A 20,041-nucleotide genomic window follows, 5' to 3' on the forward strand; every position below is an offset into this window, starting at 1 on the left:
AGAACAGGGAAAGGCTGGAGCTAAGAAAGGAGGCAAAAGTACACTTACATATAAATGCAGAGACATGTCTAATGTAACACAATTATTGAAAAGTGGCCAACCACTTCTTTGTTATTCCTCCTATAAATATGAATCAATAGACAACTTAGTGTTAGTTAGGAGTATATCCCAGCACTGTCCAGTCAGGGACACTGGTAAGAACTAACAATTAGAGGAACTGAATGATGGAAAAATGCTCTACAATTGCAATTTTGTGATTCATTTTAGTATTTACTAAAACAGACATGCCATGAGTAGTGACAGATCCTCTTTAAATACCCAATAAGTACAATTTAGCAATATCCAATTACTTAATGCCTTCATTGGTTTCTTGTTAGTCTTTTCTTAATGTGAATCAGTTCTATAGTTCTGTTTTGGCATGTGATAAAATTAAATGAGGACAGTTAACAGATGCTCAGCAATCCGCATTTATTTATACACAGATAATAACCATTAACATTTACAAGAAAAGAGGTTTTAAAACAAGATGTAAAAACTATAGTTCTGCATACAAAATAACAAGCTGGGAGCAATAAAGGGCAGTTAGCTGTTAGAATTGATGCACGGTTAAAGCAGTTTGTCTTCAGGAACAATTATAAGTGTTCCATTAAATACAGGAATCTAATTAACCTAACATGGATCATTATTTACAAGTGATGGGGCCTTCTTTTAGAAAACAATTAGAATATTTTATTATACAAGTTTTAGATGGTTCAGATAGCTAAAGCATATTTATTCCATTTATGAACAAATACACACTCAGGAGTCCGGAAAAGCTTCCATATTAAAAGATCATGTGCCACGCATGTATGATTTAAACTCTGATTCTTTACATATTCTTGCACATTGGGGCACATTTACTTACCCGTTCCAGTCGCGATCCCGCGGCACGTTGTCCGACGCTGATTCGGATCTGCTGGGATTCGTTAAGGTCGTGTGCCCGATATCCAGCAGGTGTTGTTGCTGCGCAGAGGTCTGCCAGAGTTCACCTTCTTCGTCCCGGTGCATGTGAGTGCTTATCTTGCGACACAAATTATTTTTTAAATTCCGAGGTTTTTCCAAATCAGTCAGGTTGTCTGACGGCCACACCCCCCAATTTCTGTGGCGTGAAAGCCGGCACCAATGCGCCACAATCCGATCACGTGCGCCAAAATCCCAGGACAATTCAGTGCAAAACGGAAATATTCGGGAAACCCGACGAAAGTGCGGCGTTCGGACCCTTAGTAAATGAGCCCCATTGTGTTAGCATGATCTCTACATTAATGAAGAAAAATAAATACTAATGTTACTGTAAGACAAAAGGACCTAGCACCTGTACGGGAGCTGCTTTGAAGGTTGAATGCATGGCATGTTTTAACTGACCATGCTACTGAACTGATTAAAAAGGAAGCACCCCATAGTCATAACTGTCCTGGCCCTTTTTTGTTTTCGCATTTCCATTTTTTACTCCCTACCATTAAAATCTATAACTTTTTTTAAAGGAAACCTACCATTTCAAATGGTAGGTGTAAGCTGTAAACACCGAGCACCAGCTCAGGGTGAGCTGGTGCCGGTGCGTAGCTTTGTTAGTGTTAAAACCGCGGTATCGCGGTTTTAACACTTTTTAAACTATATAGCAGAAGCTGCTTCGGCGCTGCGCGCGACCGTGCGCGCGACCGTGCGCGCGCAACGCCTGCGGCAGTTCCTATGTAGGCGCGCGCACGATCGTGCGCACGCAGCGCCGAAGCAGTTTCTGCTATAAAGTTTAAAAAGAACTAAGCACCGGCACCAGCTCACCCTGAGCTGGTGCTCGGTGTTTACAGCTTACACCTACCATTTGAAATGGTAGGTTTCCTTTAATTCTACATGTAAAGAGCTCTGTGATGGCTTGTTGTCTGCACAAATTGCACTTCATAGTAATTGTATTTAATATTCCATGCCACGTACTGGGAAGCAGGAAAAAAATTACAAATGCAGTGAAATTGGTGAAAAAACACATCTGCACTGTTTTCTTGTGGGCTTGGTTTTACGCTTTCACTGTGCACTACAAATGACTTCTACTTTATTCTTTGGGTACATGTGATCACAGGGATAACAAATTTGTATAGGTTTTATAATGTTTTCATACTTTTACAAAAATTAAAACCTGTACAAAACTTTTTTTTAATTTTGCCATCTTCTGGGGCTAATAACTTTTTCATACTTTGGTGTACGGAGCTGTGGGTGATGTAATTTTTTTGCAACTTTTGATGACTTTTTTAATGGTTTTATTTTTAGGACTGTATGGCCTTTTGATCACTTTTTATTGAATTATTTATATTTTTCAAAATGGCAAAAAAGTGCCACTTTCGAATTTTCTGGTACGGGGTTAAATTCTGTGAAAAAATCGTTATTATAATTCAATAGATCAGGCATTTAGGGATGTGGCAATACTTAATGTGTTTATGATTTGTAATGTTTATTTATATTTATATGAATTCTAGGGAAAGGAAGTTGATATGAATTTTTAGTTTTTTTTAATATAATATTTTTTTACTATTTTTCAGACCCCCTAGGGTACTATAACCCTAGGTTGCCCAATTAATCCTATCATATACTTACATTCTTTAGTATGGCAGTATATGGGGATTCTCCTCCTCATTCATTACAATGTGTGAATCGCACATTGTAATGAATAGGTTCAATCCAGGCAGACTCAGATCTTCAAGAGACCTGTGGCTGTTATGGCAACCGATTGCCACCCACGATCTCGCCGAGTGCGATGATCTTCACCAAAATGGTGGCATGGGCTTATTGAAGCCGCTGGCAGCTTTGCAACTTTTTATGATGTTTTTTTAAAAAAAAAAGACTCATATGCCTGACATACCTGCCTGTAGCACCCTCTAAGAAAAATAAAACAAGTCCAAAAACTGGAGGAAAAAACAAAAATATATACAAATGTCCATACTAAATAAAATTGACCCCCTTAGACTATACTTTCATGAGGATCCATGAAAAATGTAGGGCAGACTAAAAAATAGTTTGAGTGCCAAATAGCCTAGGACTCCTGTGCAGGTTAGTCTCTCTGAGGATCATGCAATCATTTGTTACACATCCTCTCAAAAGACCAAAACAGTCAAAAATGTGAACTACAAGCAGCTTGGGGTGAGCTCAGACTTTGAATTGGAAGGAATTAATTAAGAATCCAAATTGATGTTGAATCCTAAACCCAGAGCATAAATCCGTCTTTTTACATAGGGTTGGAGTTAGTACATGTAAATGTTCTGCGCGTTAGCCATCAGTGATTCTGCCGCAGCCAATCTGCTACAATTCTGCAACATTTGTCCCAGTACTAAGAGTAAACATTTGCAATCAGAAGATGGCAGAAAAAGCAGGAAAACTCTCATGTCTCAGGTTTTTATTGGGAATAAAGATGAGTGAATCATCTAAGATTTGATTATTCAAAGCTTTGTCAAAATTTTCATAAGCTGTGGTTCAGGCCCGAATCAAATTGGTCAGAACTAGAAATGAGCGAACACTAAAATGCTCGGGTACTCGTTATTCGAGACGAACTTTTCCCGATGCTCGAGTGCTCGTCTCGAATAACGAACCCCATTGAAGTCAATGGGAGACTCGAGCATTTTTCAAGGGGACCAAGGCTCTGCACAGGGAAGCTTGGCCAAACACCTGGGAACCTCAGAAAAGGATGGAAACACCACGGAAATGGACAGGAAACAGCAGGGGCAGCATGCATGGATGCCTCTGAGGCTGCATAATCGCAACATTATGCCAAAATTATGGGCAACAGCATGGCCATGACAGAGTGACAGAATGAAGCTAGATAGCATCTAAAACATCCAATAATTGACCCTGACACTATAGGGGATGGCATGCAGAGGCAGCGGCAGCAGGCTAGAGAGTGTCATGGCGACATACCCTAAATGGACTCAGGCTTCAAACCAATGGGTGGCAGAGAGGAACCAAAGGAGGTGAGCAAGAAGCGCTCAAATAATATCGGTACATGATAAAAGTTTGCCAGTATATTTTGTGGATTACACAGCAGGGTGGCGACAAAGTTAACATGGAAGCCATGAAAACAACCCAAAATTCTGCCTGACACAGCTCGTTTGATAAGGGGACCATGTATGGAGGCAGTGAACTAGTAGTAGATTAAAGGTGCTGCAGTTAAAACTATGTTAGTTGGATCTTGGCATGGAGCTGGCGCTCCGCTGCCAGGCGAGCTTTCGCCAATCCAAGCCCCTGTCTATAGGCTACTCCCCAAACAGCACTTCTAAGAACCTTTTGTATAAGATCAAGTGTAGTAGCGTTCTTATAAGTTTAGGATATGGCGGGTGAGGGGAATGTAAACAGCTGCGCAAGAAGCGCTGAAATAATATCGGTAAATGATAAAAGTTTGCCAGTATTTTTTGTGGATTACACAGCAGGGTGGCGACAAAGTTAACAAGTTTGTTGTGGAAGCCATGAAAACAACCCAAATTTCTGCCTGACACAGCTCGTTTGATAAGGGGACCATGTATGCTTACAGTTCATGCCAGTCGCTGCACTGGCTGCCAGTCTCCTTTCGAATACAGTTTAAAATAATAATAACCCTCATCCATAAAGCTCTGTATAATGCTGCACCCCCCTACCTCTCCTCTCTTATCTCAGTCTATCGCCCAACCCGTGCTCTTAGATCCGCCAGTGATCTTAGATTAACCTCTACCCTAGTGCGGACCTCCCACTCGCGTCTCCAAGACTTCTCTAGAGCTGCACCAATTCTATGGAATGCTCCGCCCCGGACTATCAGACTAATACCTAACCTCCAAAGTTTCAAACGTGGTCTTAAAACCCATTTCTTTAGGCAAGCCTATAACACTCATTAACTGCATGAAGTTTTAACTCTTCTACTAACCCGTCCTGTGTCGTCCTCCCATCTGTTATCCAGCAACCAACAGGCACCAGACTTCTCTGCAGTCCCATTCACCCTGGACCTGGTATATAAGATGACGGCTGAGTGGTTCAAGCGACAGCAATTCCATTTATTATATTTTGTTCTATTCCCTAAGAAGAATGGCTTGACCATTAAATATTCTTTTACCTCGTGTTACCCCATCATCTTCATAAACCGTAAGCTCTGGCGAGCAGGGACCTCACTCCTGTTGTTCCATACAAATGTTGTGCTCTGTTACATTACATTTGTATTTGTTTCCTATGATTTGTAAAGCGCTACAGAATATGATGACGCTATATAAATAAAGATTATTATTATTATTATTATTATTATGGAGGCAGTGAACTAGTAGTAGATTAAAGGTGCTGCAGTTAAAACTATGTTAGTTGGATCTTGGGATGGAGCTGGCGCTCTGCAGCCAGGCGAGCTTTCGCCAATCCAAGCCCCTGTCTCTAGGCTACTCCCCAAACAGCACTTCTAAGAACCTTTTGTATAAGATCAAGTGTAGTAGCGTTCTTATAAGTTTGGGATATGGCGGGTGAGGGGAATGTAAACAGCTGCGCAAGAAGCGCTGAAATAATATCGGTTAATCATAAAAGTTTGCCAGTATATTTTGTGGATAACACAGCAGGGTGGCGACAAAGTTAACAACTTTGATGTGGAATCCATGAAAACAACCCAAATTTCTGCCTGACACACCTCGTTTGATAAGGGGAGGATGTATGGAGGCAGCTATATGGACGACTTTTGGAGGTAGCAATGGAGACAACGTGTGGAGGCTGCTATGGAGACAATTTAATTTGGATAGTGCCTGTATGTGACAGTCCCAAAAAGTTTTCAAACCAGAGGAGCAGGTAGGTGTCCCTCCAGAAAAATGGAATAGATTGAGTGCATGTATGTGGCAGTCCCAAAAAGTTTTCAAACCAGAGGAGCAGGTAGGTGGCCCTCCAGAAAAATGGAATAGATTGAGTGCCTGTATGTGGCAGTCCCAAAAAGTTTTCAAACCAGAGGAGCAGGTAGGTGTCCCTCCAGAAAAATGGAATAGATTGAGTGCCTGTATGTGGCAGTCCCAAAAATTTTTCAAACCAGAGGAGCAGGTAGGTGGCCCTCCAGTAAAATGGAATAGATTGAGTGCCTGTATGTGGCAGTCCCAAAAATTTTTTAAAACAGAGGACCGGGTAGGTGGCCCTCCAGAAAAATGGAATAGATTGAGTGCCTGTATGTGGCACTCACAAAAATTGTTTCAAACAGAGGACCGGGTAGGTGGCCCTCCAGAAAAATTAAATGCATAAAGTACTATAGCAAGAGCCAGTGGGCCCTGTCAAAAAATAGCCAGTTTCCTCTGCTTTACTGTACAAAGAGGAGGAGAAGGAGGAAAATGAGGAGGAGGAGGAGTGGATCAATTATTCAGGTTGAGCTTCCTTCACCTGGTGGAGATTGGAAATTATGAGAAATCCAGCCTTTATTCATTTTAATAAGCGTCAGCCTGTCAGCGCTGTCAGTCGACAGGCGTGTACGCTTATCTGTGATGATGCCACCAGCTGCACTGAAAACCCGCTCGGACAAGACGCTAGCGGCAGGGCAGGCAAGAACCTCCAAGGCGTACAGCGCCAGTTCGTGCCACATGTCCAGCTTTGAAACCCAGTAGTTGTAGGGAGCTGTGTGATCATTTAGGACGATGGTATGGTCAGCTACGTACTCCCTCACCATCTTTCTGTAAAGATCAGCCCTACTCTGCCGAGACTGGGGACAGGTGACAGTGTCTTGCTGGGGTGACATAAAGCTGGCAAAAGCCTTGTAAAGCGTACCCTTGCCAGTGCTGGACAAGCTGCCTGCTCGCCTACTCTCCCTCGCTACTTGTCCCGCAGAACTACGCACTCTGCCGCTAGCGCTGTCAGAAGGGAAATACTGTTTCAGCTTGTGCACCAGGGCCTGCTGGTATTCATGCATTCTCACACTCCTTTCCTCTGCAGGGATGAGAGTGGAAAGATTTTGCTTGTACCGTGGGTCCAGGAGAGTGAACACCCAGTAATCGGTGCTGGAATAAATTCTTTGAACGCGAGGGTCACGGGATAGGCAGCCTAGCATGAAATCTGCCATATGCGCCAGAGTACCAACCCGTAAGAATTCACTCCCCTCACTGGCCTGACTGTCCATTTCCTCCTCCTCCAACTCCTCCAACTCCTCTTCTTCTGCCCATACACGCTGAACAGTGAAGGACTCAACAATGGTCCCCTCTTGTGTCTCGCCAACATTCTCCTCCTCTTCCTCCTCATCCTCCTCCACCTCCACCTCCTCCGATATGCGCTGAGAAACAGACCTGAGGGTGCTTTGGCTATCAACAAGGGAATCTTCTTCCCCCATCTCTTGTGACGAGCGCAAAGCTTCCGACTTCATGCTGATCAGAGAGTTTTTCAACAGGCCAAGCAGCGGGATGGTGAGGCTGATGATGGCGGCATCGCCACTGACCATCTGTGTTGACTCCTCAAAGTTACTCAGCACCTGACAGATATCAGACATCCACGTCCACTCCTCATTGTAGACTTGAGGAAGCTGACTGACCTGACTACCACTTCTGGTGGAAGTTGACATCTGGCAGTCTACAATCGCTCTGCGCTGCTGGTAAACTCTGGATAACATGGTCAGTGTTGAATTCCACCTCGTGGGCACGTCGCACAACAGTCGGTGAGCGGGCAGTTGGAGGCGGCGCTGCGCTGCCCTGAGAGTGGCAGCATCTGGGCTGGACTTCCTGAAATGCGCACAGATGCGGCGCACCTTCGTGAGCAAATCAGACAGATTGGGGTATGTCTTGAGGAAACGCTGAACTATCAGATTTAACACATGGGCCAGGCATGGCACATGTGTCAGTCTGCCGAGTTGCAGAGCCGCCACCAGGTTACGGCCGTTGTCACACACAACCACGCCTGGCTTCAGGTTCAGCGGTGCCAGCCACAGATCAGTCTGCGCCGTGATGCCCTGTAATAGCTCTTGGGCGGTGTGCCTTTTGTCGCCTAGGCTCAGCAGTTTGAGCACCGCCTGCTGTCGCTTAGCGACGGCACTGCTGCTGTGCCTAGAGCTACCGACTGATGGCGCCGTGCCCACGGATGGTAGTTCGGAGGAGGAGGTGGAGGAGGGGTGGGAGGAGGAGGAGGCATAGTAGGCCTGAAACACCTGGACCGAGGTAGGCCCCGCAATCCTCGGCGTCGGCAGTATATGACCAGCCCCAGGGTCAGACTCGGTCCCAGCCTCCACCAAGTTAACCCAATGTGCCGTCAGCGATATATAGTGGCCCTGCCCGACAGCACTCGTCCACGTGTCCGTGGTCAGGTGGACCTTGTCAGAAACGGCGTTGGTCAGGGCACGGGTGATGTTGTCTGACACATGCTGGTGCAGGGCTGGGACGGCACATCGGGAAAAGTAGTGGCGGCTGGGGACCGAATACCGAGGGGCGGCCGCCGCCATGAGGTTGCGAAAGGCCTCGGTCTCTACTAGCCTATAGGGCAGCATCTCCAGGCTAAGCAATCTGGAGATGTGCACATTAAGGGCTTGGGCGTGCGGGTGGGTTGCACTATATTTGCGTTTCCGCTCCAGCGTCTGGGGTATGGAGAGCTGAACGCTGGTGGATGCTGTGGAGGATCGTGGAGGCGACGATGGGGTTTTTGTGGCAGGGTCCTGGGCAGGGGGCTGACTATCAGCTGACACAGGGGAAGGAGCAGTGGTGTGCACGGCCGGAGGTGAACGGGCTTGTTGCCACTGAGTGGGGTGTTTAGCATTCATATGCCTGCGCATACTGGTGGTAGTTAAGCTAGTAGTGGTGGAACCCCTGCTGAGCCTGGTTTGGCAAATGTTGCACACCACAGTCCGTCGGTCATCCGGTGTTTCCTTAAAGAACCTCCAGACTTCTGAAGATCTAGCCCTCGCCGCAAGAGCCCTCACCACGGGAGCTTCACTAGTTGACACATTTGGCGCTGATGCACCAGCTCTGGCCCTGCCTCTCCGTCTGGCCCCACCACTGCCTCTTCCAACCTGTTCTGGTCGAGGACTCTCCTCCGTCTCAGAAGCACTGTGTTCACCCGGCCTCTCAACCCAGCTTGGGTCTGTCACCTCATCATCCTCCGATCCCTCAGTCTGCTCCCCCCTCGGACTTCCTGCCCTGACAACAACTTCCCCACTGTCTGACAACCGTGTCTCCTCATCGTCGGACACCTCTTTACACACTTCCACTACGTCAAGAAGGTCATCATCACCCACAGACTGTGACTGGTGGAAAACCTGGGCATCGGAAAATTGCTCAGCAGCAACCGGACAAGTGGTTTGTGACTGTGGGAAGGGTCCAGAAAACAGTTCCTCAGAGTATGCCGGTTCAAATGCCAAATTTTCCTGGGAGGGGGCAGACTGGGGGGGAGGAGGCTGAGGTGCAGGAGCTGGAGGAGTGGCGATTTCGGTGACATGGGTCGACTGCGTGGAAGACTGACTGGTGGACAAATTGCTCGAAGCATTGTCAGCAATCCACGACATCACCTGTTCGCACTGTTCTGGCCTCTGCCACGAGTCCCAGTAACTTCAGACATGAACCTAGGGAGTGTAGCTCTGCGGCGTTCCCCTGCTCCCTCATAAGCAGGTGGTGTCTCACCCCGCCCAGGACCACGGCCTCTGACCCCTGCAGTAGTTGGACGCCCACGTCCCCGCCCTCGTCCTCTACCCCTAGCCCTCGGGTTAAACATTTTTAAAATGAGAGTTATAACTTTAATTTTTTTTTAACTTTTTTTTGTGTTTTTTGTTTTTTTTTGTGTTTTTTGTTTTTTTTTGTTTTTTTTGTTTTTTTGTGTGTTTTTGAGTTTTTAAAACCAAACGATGCTATCCTATTGCTATGGCTATTTTCTAGCCAAGTATGAAAGCACACTACTATGCCAGATGAGATGACACTGAGTTATTAAACAAAATAAACGTAAAATAAAAAAGGACAAATGGCAGACTGTGCCTAATTGAAATCCAACCCCTACTAAATTTTCCCACTTCGGTCTTTGCTATGGATATGTGCGTCACTAAGCGCAAAACACAGCGGTCGCAAGTCTCACTACAAATTGCTCAGAATTGGCTAGTACATGCACTGCAGCAAGTACAGCCACCAGCAGATCAACCAGAAATCAAATATATAACGCTACTGTAGGCGTAAGCCGTTTGGATTCTCCTATGGCTATTTTCTAGCCAAGTATGAAAGCACACTACTATGCCAGATGAGATGACGCTGAGTTATTAAACAAAATAAACGTAAAATAAAAAAGGACAAATGGCAGACTGTGCCTAATTGAAATCCAACCCCTACTAAATTTTCCCACTTCGGTCTTTGCTATGGATATGTGCGTCACTAAGCGCAAAACACAGCGGTCGCAAGTCTCACTACAAATTGCTCAGAATTGGCTAGTACATGCACTGCAGCAAGTACAGCCACCAGCAGATCAACCAGAAATCAAATATATAACGCTACTGTAGGCGTAAGCCGTTTGGATTCTCCTATGGCTATTTTCTAGCCAAGTATGAAAGCACACTACTATGCCAGATGAGATGACGCTGAGTTATTAAACAAAATAAACGTAAAATAAAAAAGGACAAATGGCAGACTGTGCCTAATTGAAATCCAACCCCTACTAAATTTTCCCACTTCGGTCTTTGCTATGGATATGTGCGTCACTAAGCGCAAAACACAGCGGTCGCAAGTCTCACTACAAATTGCTCACAATTGGCTAGTAGATGCACTGCAGCAAGTACAGCCACCAGCAGATCAACCAGAAATCAAATATATAACGCTACTGTAGGCGTAAGCCGTTTGGATTCTCCTATGGCTATTTTCTAGCCAAGTATGAAAGCACACTACTATGCCAGATGAGATGACGCTGAGTTATTAAACAAAATAAACGTAAAATAAAAAAGGACAAATGGCAGACTGTGCCTAATTGAAATCCAACCCCTACTAAATTTTCCCACTTCAGTCTTTGCAATGGATATGTGCGTCACTAAGCGCAAAACACAGCGGTCGCAAGTCTCACTACAAATTGCTCACAATTGGCTAGTAGATGCACTGCAGCAAGTACAGCCACCAGCAGATCAACCAGAAATCAAATATATAACGCTACTGTAGGCGTAAGCCGTTTGGATTCTCCTATGGCTATTTTCTAGCCAAGTATGAAAGCACACTACTATGCCAGATGAGATGACGCTGAGTTATTAAACAAAATAAACGTAAAATAAAAAAGGACAAATGGCAGACTGTGCCTAATTGAAATCCAACCCCTAATAAAAAAAAAAAGTATAACGTTATTGTAGCCCTAAGAAGGGCTGTTGGGTTCTTGGAGAATCACTCCTGCCTAACAGTAAGCTAATAGAACACCCTAACGCTTTCCCTGACCAGCAGCAGCTCTCTCCCTAGCGGCATCCAGACACAGAATGATCCGAGCAGCGCGGGCAGCGGCTAGTCTATCCCAGGGTCACCTGATCTGGCCAGCCAACCACTGCTATCGACGTGTAAGGGTACCACGTCATGCTGGGTGGAGTGCAGAGTCTCCTGGCTTGTGATTGGCTCTGTTTCTGGCCGCCAAAAAGCAAAACGGCGGGAGCTGCCATTTTCTCGAGCGGGCGAAGTATTCGTCCGAGCAACGAGCAGTTTCGAGTACGCTAATGCTCGACCGAGCATCAAGCTCGGACGAGCATGTTCGCTCATCTCTAGTCAGAACCGATGTTGCTTTAATTGTCCTGTAAATTCTTAATAAGAATAACCCTTCTGGTCCTTCTAAATTTTGAAAGACTTGTCTGCTGTGAGTCCGAAAAGATTTGATTGAGTATCTGAAAAATGGCAGATTTTTATAAAATCTACAAAATAACTAATAGATTTGTTCATCCTAAATTAGAAATAAATAACCTGACACTAGAAAGGCATCTGAAATTGTTAACTTTGTCCCAGCAATTAGTGTTTTATGTTTTTTCTGTCTTACAACTCTGGGATAATATGTAGTTTCTACAGTTTCATTCACATGTTTTGAGACTTATTTGTTAATTGAAAGGTTTTTACTGTTTGACAGAAAGTATAGAAAATGTCAAAGCCAAGTGCACCATACAAAAAATATGTTATCGATTTTTCTTTTAAAGTTTTCGTACTGACCATTGTCAGGATCATGGACTCTTGTTTAGGAAGGGAGCCTGGCGGGTCACACTGGACTGCCCTCTCACAGCTCTTCAACGGCTGAAGAAAATGTGAAGTTTTAATATCAAAAAGGACGCTTACAGACAAAGGGGTTATCATTAAAGATGAGCGAGCACTAAAATGCTCGGGTGCTCGTTATTCGAGACGAACTTTTCCAGATGCTCGAGTGCTCGTCTCGAATAACGAGCCCCATTGAAGTCAATGGGAGACCCGAGCATTTTTTAAATAAAACTGAACAGTAAAAGAACAGTGCAAAAAAAAAAATTCCAGATGTTTGCAGATGTTTTACTTGTAAGAACACATTGAAATAACACTATTCTTCACTTTGCAGGTGTTCGCGCGTGTCTCCCGCTAAGTTAGGAGATGTGCACGAACATCTGGAATGTGAAGAATATTGTTCTTTCAATGTGTTCTGCACTTAAATGCTCCTGTGTTCACTGTTTTTAATGTTTTAATTCTATTCTTCACATTGCAGGTGTGCGCGCGTGTCTCCCGATAGGTTCGGAGATACGCGCGCACAGCTGCAAAGTGAAGAATAGAATTAAAACATTAAAAACAGTGAATACAGGACCATTTAAGTGCAGAACACATTGAAAGAACACTATTCTTCACATTCCAGATTTTCCGAACATCTCCTAAATTAGCGGGAGACACGCGCGGACACCTGGAAAGTGAAGAATAGTGTTATTTCAATGTGTTCTTACAAGTAAAACATATGGAAACATGTGTAATATTTTTTTTTACAATAAAAATACTTTTATTCAATTTATTTTATTAATTTACTGCTCGATCTCGAGCCGGCGAGATACTCGTCCGAGTAACGATCCGGTCCGAGTATGCTAATACTCGACCGAGCAGTATACTCGGACGAGTATACTCGCTCATCTCTAGTTATCATACAAGAAGGTAATGAACATACATATACATACAATGCAAAAATAAACAGTTTGATAAAATAAAATCAAAGAGAAAAAAATACATGACATTATAAGTCTGGTGCCTGGGGAAGCAGAAATACATGATTAATCTATCTGCTAGGGATTCCCAAAGAATGATCCATATCTACAATGACACTTCTATCTAAGTAGGATTCTAAATTCCACCCCTATTCTTAATGCCTGTGATCACATGAGGTAGATGTATGAGGCTAGGTGTCTGTTAATGCCCTTTTATGAAGTGTTTTAACACCTCATATGTGTTTATGACACCTTTATGCCTCAAACTCTTTATATGATTATAAATAACTTGCCCTGCGAGCCTCCTACAAACTTGGGGGGGGGGGGCATTTATCATATCTCTGCTTCTGTTTGGCCTGTTTTTTTTTCTTTTTACCATTCGCTTCTTTGGTATTTTATAAATCTCTCTTTTTCCTTGTGTTAAATGTTTTTTTTTTCAGATCTCTTTTTGAGACATTTGTTACAAATGTCTCAAAAATGGCACACAAATGTCTCAAATAAGTTCTTTCCATTTTAGGTTTTCCTAAGTATGGTTTCATCTGGAGTTTTTTTGTGACAAATGTTGCAAGTTTGAAATTGCAAATTTGACAATTTGAAATGATAAATATAATTAACAACATTTAGCACATCTGGAATAGATTAATGTGTCTTACTGTGTCTACCTACAGTATCTCTATCTGACTGACTCATTCATTTTACACTGTGCTAACTACCTAGGTAGGATGTCGGCTCTGGTATGGCCGCCCTACCAGAGTAAGTCCAGTAACGAAAATGTATGTAGCATCCTGGCTCTAAATCCATACACTGATTTGTGATGTTGCTAACTTAGATAGGTTAGTGTAGCAACAAAAATAGGAGTCAGACAGTCAGTGTTGTGATACTGTACACTGGGACTCTGTCATAATGCGCTATGCTCCAATAAGATGAGTTTGACACCTCTGATGAACTGCTATACTCATTGATAGCAGGGAAACGCATTAGCTGTCATTGGTGCTGTGTGCACTGGCGTGTTGTTTGAACATAAAACACCGTAACACGAAACCTGAGTTAATAGATATAACTAAATTGGAGTTGTAAAGCATAACGGAGCCTACCTTTTTTCAATGGCTCTGTTCTAGCACCTTTGTAGGTCTACTTATTGGAATCATGTTGACACACAGACAATTATCCAGACAATTAGCATCACACTATATTGAGGGAAATCATTGCAGGTCTGATAGATCATCCTGATGCGGACCACCTCTTACCCCAATACGTATGGATATGGCTAGCTATAGACACACATGATCCTTAGTGGATGGATATGAGCCTGTATTAGTGATACATTTTAGGGATTTTTGGCTTTTTCTTTGAGTCTACTTTTTAATGTTGGAAATAAAGATAGGATGTTTTAATGATCCTCCTTACCGGCAGTTATTGCTGTTATTGTAATTCTACTTGTTAACCATCAAAATAGTAAATATGATTCATTTACGATTGTTATGTAGACATTATGTAGCTCATGTACGGTGCAGCTATGTTTGTTGGTATAATTTGAGCATTGCATGGTGGTTCTTATTTAGGCATTTTGTGACACAGCTACCAAGGTACGCAACAGTACTTTGTATTACAAATATGGTATGATTGTTTTATGCTTTTTTGTATGCTTTATGTACTGCCTATGGGCCATGGACTGATGCTATATAGTTATAATCCCATGTTTACCACAAATTGCACAAAAGGGTATTCATGCTGTCTGCCAGAGTTTGATAAAAGTTATCCTTTCTTCAAATGATTTTTCTCAGTCTTTCTTGGCTAAGAGAAAATACATCTCGTTTTCACATCCTTCGGTAGACAGGACAGCTTAACTGTCCTATGCTTTTTCTGTAAATCCAATACAGGTAAACAGGTCGTATGGAAACAGCATAGCACAGCAAGAAGGCCTGTAACCCCCTAAAGTTATGGAAATAGTGTTTCTTTGATGATGTTTTCTGCTATAGTTATTCCGTTACTGTAATTTGTGTGTGTAACTCCTGGCATGGTGTGGCCAAGATGGGAATATGTTGATAAGAATCTTACTATGAATATAAAGCAGTGTGATGCAGAGCCATAAATCTTTTAATGGAAACCTGTCACCAGAGGGCTATTTTTAGACATAAATAGTATATTTCACACATATAGTTGTTGAAATAAACTATATGAAACTTTACCTGGCTCCCTGACCGATTCTTCAGCTGAGTCTCTGGGGGAGGAGAGGGGGCATTTATAAATATTATATTTGTCTGCTCTTGGATGCCTCCTCCCATCATCCTCGCTTTGCTCCTTCACCTCCTCTCTCGTCCTTTGTCTCCTGGGATGTGATGCATGCTCACTGAGAATGGAGATACGGCGAGCCGCTTCACTTCACAAGAAAGAAATGCTCAATAAAGAACTTGCAAGCATGAGAATAGTTTGCTGTGCTGAAACTAATCAGGGGAGGGAGGAGGAGAGAGAGGATGTGGGAGGGGATGAAGGAGGGACAAGCAACCAATGAGGATGATGGGAGGAGAGATCCAGGAGCAGACGAATGTGGCAAAACCCCAACTCCCCCTCCCCCCCAGCCTGAGAATTTGAAATAATTGAGGACTTTAATGAAGGCAGGGAGAGAGGTAAGATTTCATATAATTTATTTCCCTGTTTTTTTTTAAATATGTGTGGAATATACAGTACTGTATCTGTGGGAACCTGTCCCCGGCTAAAAATGGCCCTCTGATGGCAGGTTCCCTTTAACACCATAAGAATTAAAGTTGAAAAGAGAATAAATAAATTGTACTGACTGTAATTGATGTGTCACAATTTTTATAATTTTTATCATTGGTAGATTCAATAATCTTGCAATATTTATTTGTGAATAGCAGTGGACATAACTGTTGAAAAATGATTGTATAACATTTTATAACATACAAATTAATATTTTTTGTAAACAGTAAGATTCGGTATATAAATTGCAGGTTTAGTTCAAACCTCTGGAAATATTCTTTAATAAAATGATATATTATAAGGTGTTTAAAGTTCTATTGCAACAAAAAATGTAAAACAAAAACGAAATATAAAAGAATAGCAGCAACAATGCAATACAATGCTATTTTGTTTAACAAAAACAAATATATTCTAGTAGACTGAATGAACTAAACAATAACTGTCTTTTTTAGGTTTTTACTTGTCATTTATTATTTTTTCTTTTAACAAAAGAAAAAAATATAAATTCCCTGACCTAGTACTTTTTAAAGTGTACATAGCCTTTTCTCCTAACTTTTTAGGATGCTCTGCTATATCTTTGCAAAGAAAAAAACACTATTTCTGACTTATATTACTTTATTTATTATATAATAATCAGTTTATTATTTGACTTATATTTAACATTTCTGCAGTTTAACCTCTGCAGGTTCTGACAGAAATGGTCAGTTGTTCCTGAGCTGGGCAGTGGAAAATAAAAGAAACAGAAGACTCTACTCTACTATCTCTCTGACACAACAACAGCACCAAATATAATTGTCTATTACAGAGAAGTAGTTTAGAAGTAAATCCAGTGGCTAAAATGGTCCAGAGAATGAATCCAGATAGTAAAATAGTCGCTGGTAGTTGCTGCTGGTTGTCTGTTCTATTGTCTCTTTTCCTTTTTAACTTGGCAGCTCCTCCCCTCTCCATAGACTTTTATTGATAGCTGTAATCTGATCCTTCAGTGAGCTGCAGTCTGACATATCTCCTCTGACAACACATTTCACATCAAATATATGCATTACTTTTTCTGTTGTAGGACACTATGTTCAGACCTTGCAGACATTTCTTGCCAGGGAACAAAGGTGTGCAACAGTTGTCGAGGCTTAGGTCTCTAGAATAATACCTACCATATCTACCTTTTAATAAGATTTTGTAGGTGCACTTCAATACAACAAAAAGGTTAGTTTATGTTTCTTTACTCTTACGTGTAGTAAACTCTAATCTCATTGCTCCATACACTTTCATTGTTTGAGCAAAGTTAATGTTACAGTATCTTGTATTGCGTTCTGTCAGCTATTTCAAGCAAGGAATGTTTTTCCCAGTTTACTGTTCAATTGACAAAGCAAATGTCTCACTGAATAGCCTCAGAATCTTGACTATGGGTGGAGCTAATGCCTGTATCTGAATCTGTATCGTTTTGTATATCTACCCTGGACATCACAGCAGAGATTTTGTGCATTTCTCTACTGCCGCAAGCATCTGAAGACATGTATTGTGTAGGTTTGAAACACAAAGAGGTATTTGAATCACTAGCACACACAGAGTTTATCTCATCCTTTAGGATTTCATATTCTTTTTTCTTATGAAGCAGTATTAACTCATTATACTGGATTTCTTTCTGAATATAGCTGTACAGATGATGTAATCGTAATCCCACTTGAAGGCTTTCCTCAATCTCTTGCTTAATGCTTGTCACCATGTCAGTGTGCCCTTCTGCGACAAAGTCTTCATCATCCTGTTCACACATAGAAGACATATCCACTTTAATTTCTTCTGACAGATTCCTAATAAGTGAGTGTTGATGATTCAACTCCTCCTGAATGTGGATCACATTTTCCAGGTTATAGATTTCTAAAAACCTGTCAAATGTGCTGAGTCCAAGATCATCTGCATTTACAGAGCTCACAGCGTTTGGAACGTCTCCACTACACCCCAGTTTCTCTAATTTCTGTTGACATGAATCATATACCTCTAGTTGCTTATCCAGCTGTTTCATTTTGTCCATCTGTTGTTTGATAATAGTATCTTGAGACGAAAGTATATAAATAAGTTGCTGTATATTATTTTCCTTTGGTGAGACCATATTTTTTTTCATTTTTTCTAACTTTCTAAATGCTTTTCTTACAATTTTTTTTCTGATCGGTAGAGGAAAATTTTGAACATGAAACGCATTGTCCTGACTCTTGCAGTAGTCACAGGTTATGCTTTTTTGTGAAGTCCACCACACGGAGCATGGGTACATTGTACATTTTTTCATTAGAACAAAGCTTACATTACTTTGCTCTGCTCCCCACGACTTTAAAAGCTTTAACATTTTTAATGAAGGAGGTAAAATACGCTTGAGATTTTTCCAGGTTTCCATAATGCAATATTCTTTGTAAATGCCAAAAAGGACATAGTGGTTTGTAGCAGAAACTTTGTTTTCTTCAAGTAGTGCTTCTACCACATCTTCACTGGTTGTGTGCTTTGTGAGCCCGCAGACTACTTTTTCTTCTTGGTCAACCCAAACAACTATCTGTCTGTCTTTATTGGAAATTTCATCTTCTGGTACACTTTAAAAAAAGTGACAGGTAAATGTTAAAAGTCAACTTTTGCCATCTCAACATATACAGTACTCTATTAGCTGGTAATTCTACAATAAATCATTTAGAGATATAAATGTTATAAAGTTGCTTTAAATAAAAACTTGTTTGGTTCCTTGGTTGGAAGTGTAAGCACCTGTGTAAACATTTTCATAGGTGCTTAGACTTCCAGAAATGAAGAAAAAAGACTTTCTAACCAACCAAACACATAGTAAAAGGTAAAACATGCATTTTACATGCGTTTCTGCAATGCATTTAAAAACCCAGCCTTAAAACATGTCAACCAATTCCAGTTTACATTTTAAAACAGGGTCCAAGAAAAAAGGCCAGATTTGCCCCTAAAAAGTTGCCAAAGTAATTAAAATAAGTGATACATAAGTGAAAAGTCACGAGGGACACCTGGAAAATAAAGATACACAAGGCACATTTCACAAGGTGTACTTGAAAAATGACAGCAAAAGTCGCAGTGAAAAGTTACAGAAACACAAAAAGTTGCAAAACAGAAAAAAAAAGGCAAAAATAAATATACATGTCCCCCAATGACACACTCAACTATGCTATCTCAACTAACCAATTAAAAACACACTCGCACTGCCATTCCCCTCCTCACACTACTGGGCAAGAAGTGCCTCTTTCTATAGTGCTTCCTGCCTCCTCCACCTCGCATGTTCACGTGAGAAGAATCTGACCAGACAAGACGACCTGCCCAACCATAGTCAGGACCTAGCTTATGGTCGTATCCAAGAACAATCAAAATATACAACATCATGACTGACGAAGACAGGTTAGAATGTGTTTGAAATGCTATATTTTTGTTAATAACATTGAATTAGAGAATGTGTTATTTTACTATCCTAAGCATATTTAAGAATTGTATTATTATTATTTTGTTTTCATTGAAAAGCTCCTTTAAAGTTTGCATTCAATGGACAAATCTTCCGTTATTAAATTTATAGCAGCACAGTGTTTAACTAGGAAGTGTTTTCCAGGCTCTATAATGAAGTGCTATTTATCCTATAATGAATCCCATTTATTTAGTCATTTTGCATAAATTCTGATGAAGGCATATATTTCTTTAATAGCATGTAGAATACTATGGCTTTTAACTGGATGAAGGGCATTAGCCATATCTAGCATACCGAAATGAAATTGTGTGGAAATTAATGAGAAACCATTTTTCTAAACATAGTGGAAAACATAGCTTATTTATATTACTGTGACTTTAAGTTACACAACCACAATCACGCTAATAGTTAGATGTTACAGTCATCTATTTTGGAGACAACATAATTATCCTTACTGACAAGGTACATTTTTTTCCACACTTTGGTTATGTCCTCAGCATACAGACACTGTTTACTGCTAGAAGTTACTGAGCAACACAATACAATCTTCCTAACAAAGCTGTTTCATTTAAAGCAAACATGTGACATTGAAACAAACAGCATGATGTATAGTACTAGGGGATGATCATACCACATAGTTATCTGGGAAAAGATTTACTATTACTTCATTTTGTCATGAAATAACTGCTAGTCATGACATTTAATGAATGCTCAATCTGGGCTCAATCTTAGTCCAGTGGGCGGTCCTGTCAGTGATCTATATATGTACACTC

At 41.6% G+C, this 20,041-nt stretch overlaps 1 protein-coding gene across 3 annotated transcripts in view; it reads right to left on the minus strand.

Moving 5' to 3' along the window:
* RASSF9 (Ras association domain family member 9) overlaps nucleotides 1-20,041 on the minus strand; it is a 147,215-nt gene that overhangs the window by 118,144 nt on the left and 9,030 nt on the right. The window contains exon 2 of one of the 3 annotated variants that reach the window (XM_072146513.1): nucleotides 16,060-18,393. The exons of the other annotated variants lie outside the window; for them this stretch is intronic. Coding sequence (XP_072002614.1) covers nucleotides 17,193-18,393 — 1,201 coding nt within the window. The 3' untranslated portion in view covers nucleotides 16,060-17,192. Of the gene's footprint in view, nucleotides 1-16,059; nucleotides 18,394-20,041 lie in introns of those variants that run through there. 3 annotated transcript variants of the gene reach the window in all.

The sequence above is a fragment of the Engystomops pustulosus genome, chromosome 4, assembly GCF_040894005.1.
Source record: "Engystomops pustulosus chromosome 4, aEngPut4.maternal, whole genome shotgun sequence".
In the NCBI taxonomy this organism is placed as follows: Eukaryota; Metazoa; Chordata; class Amphibia; order Anura; family Leptodactylidae; genus Engystomops; species Engystomops pustulosus.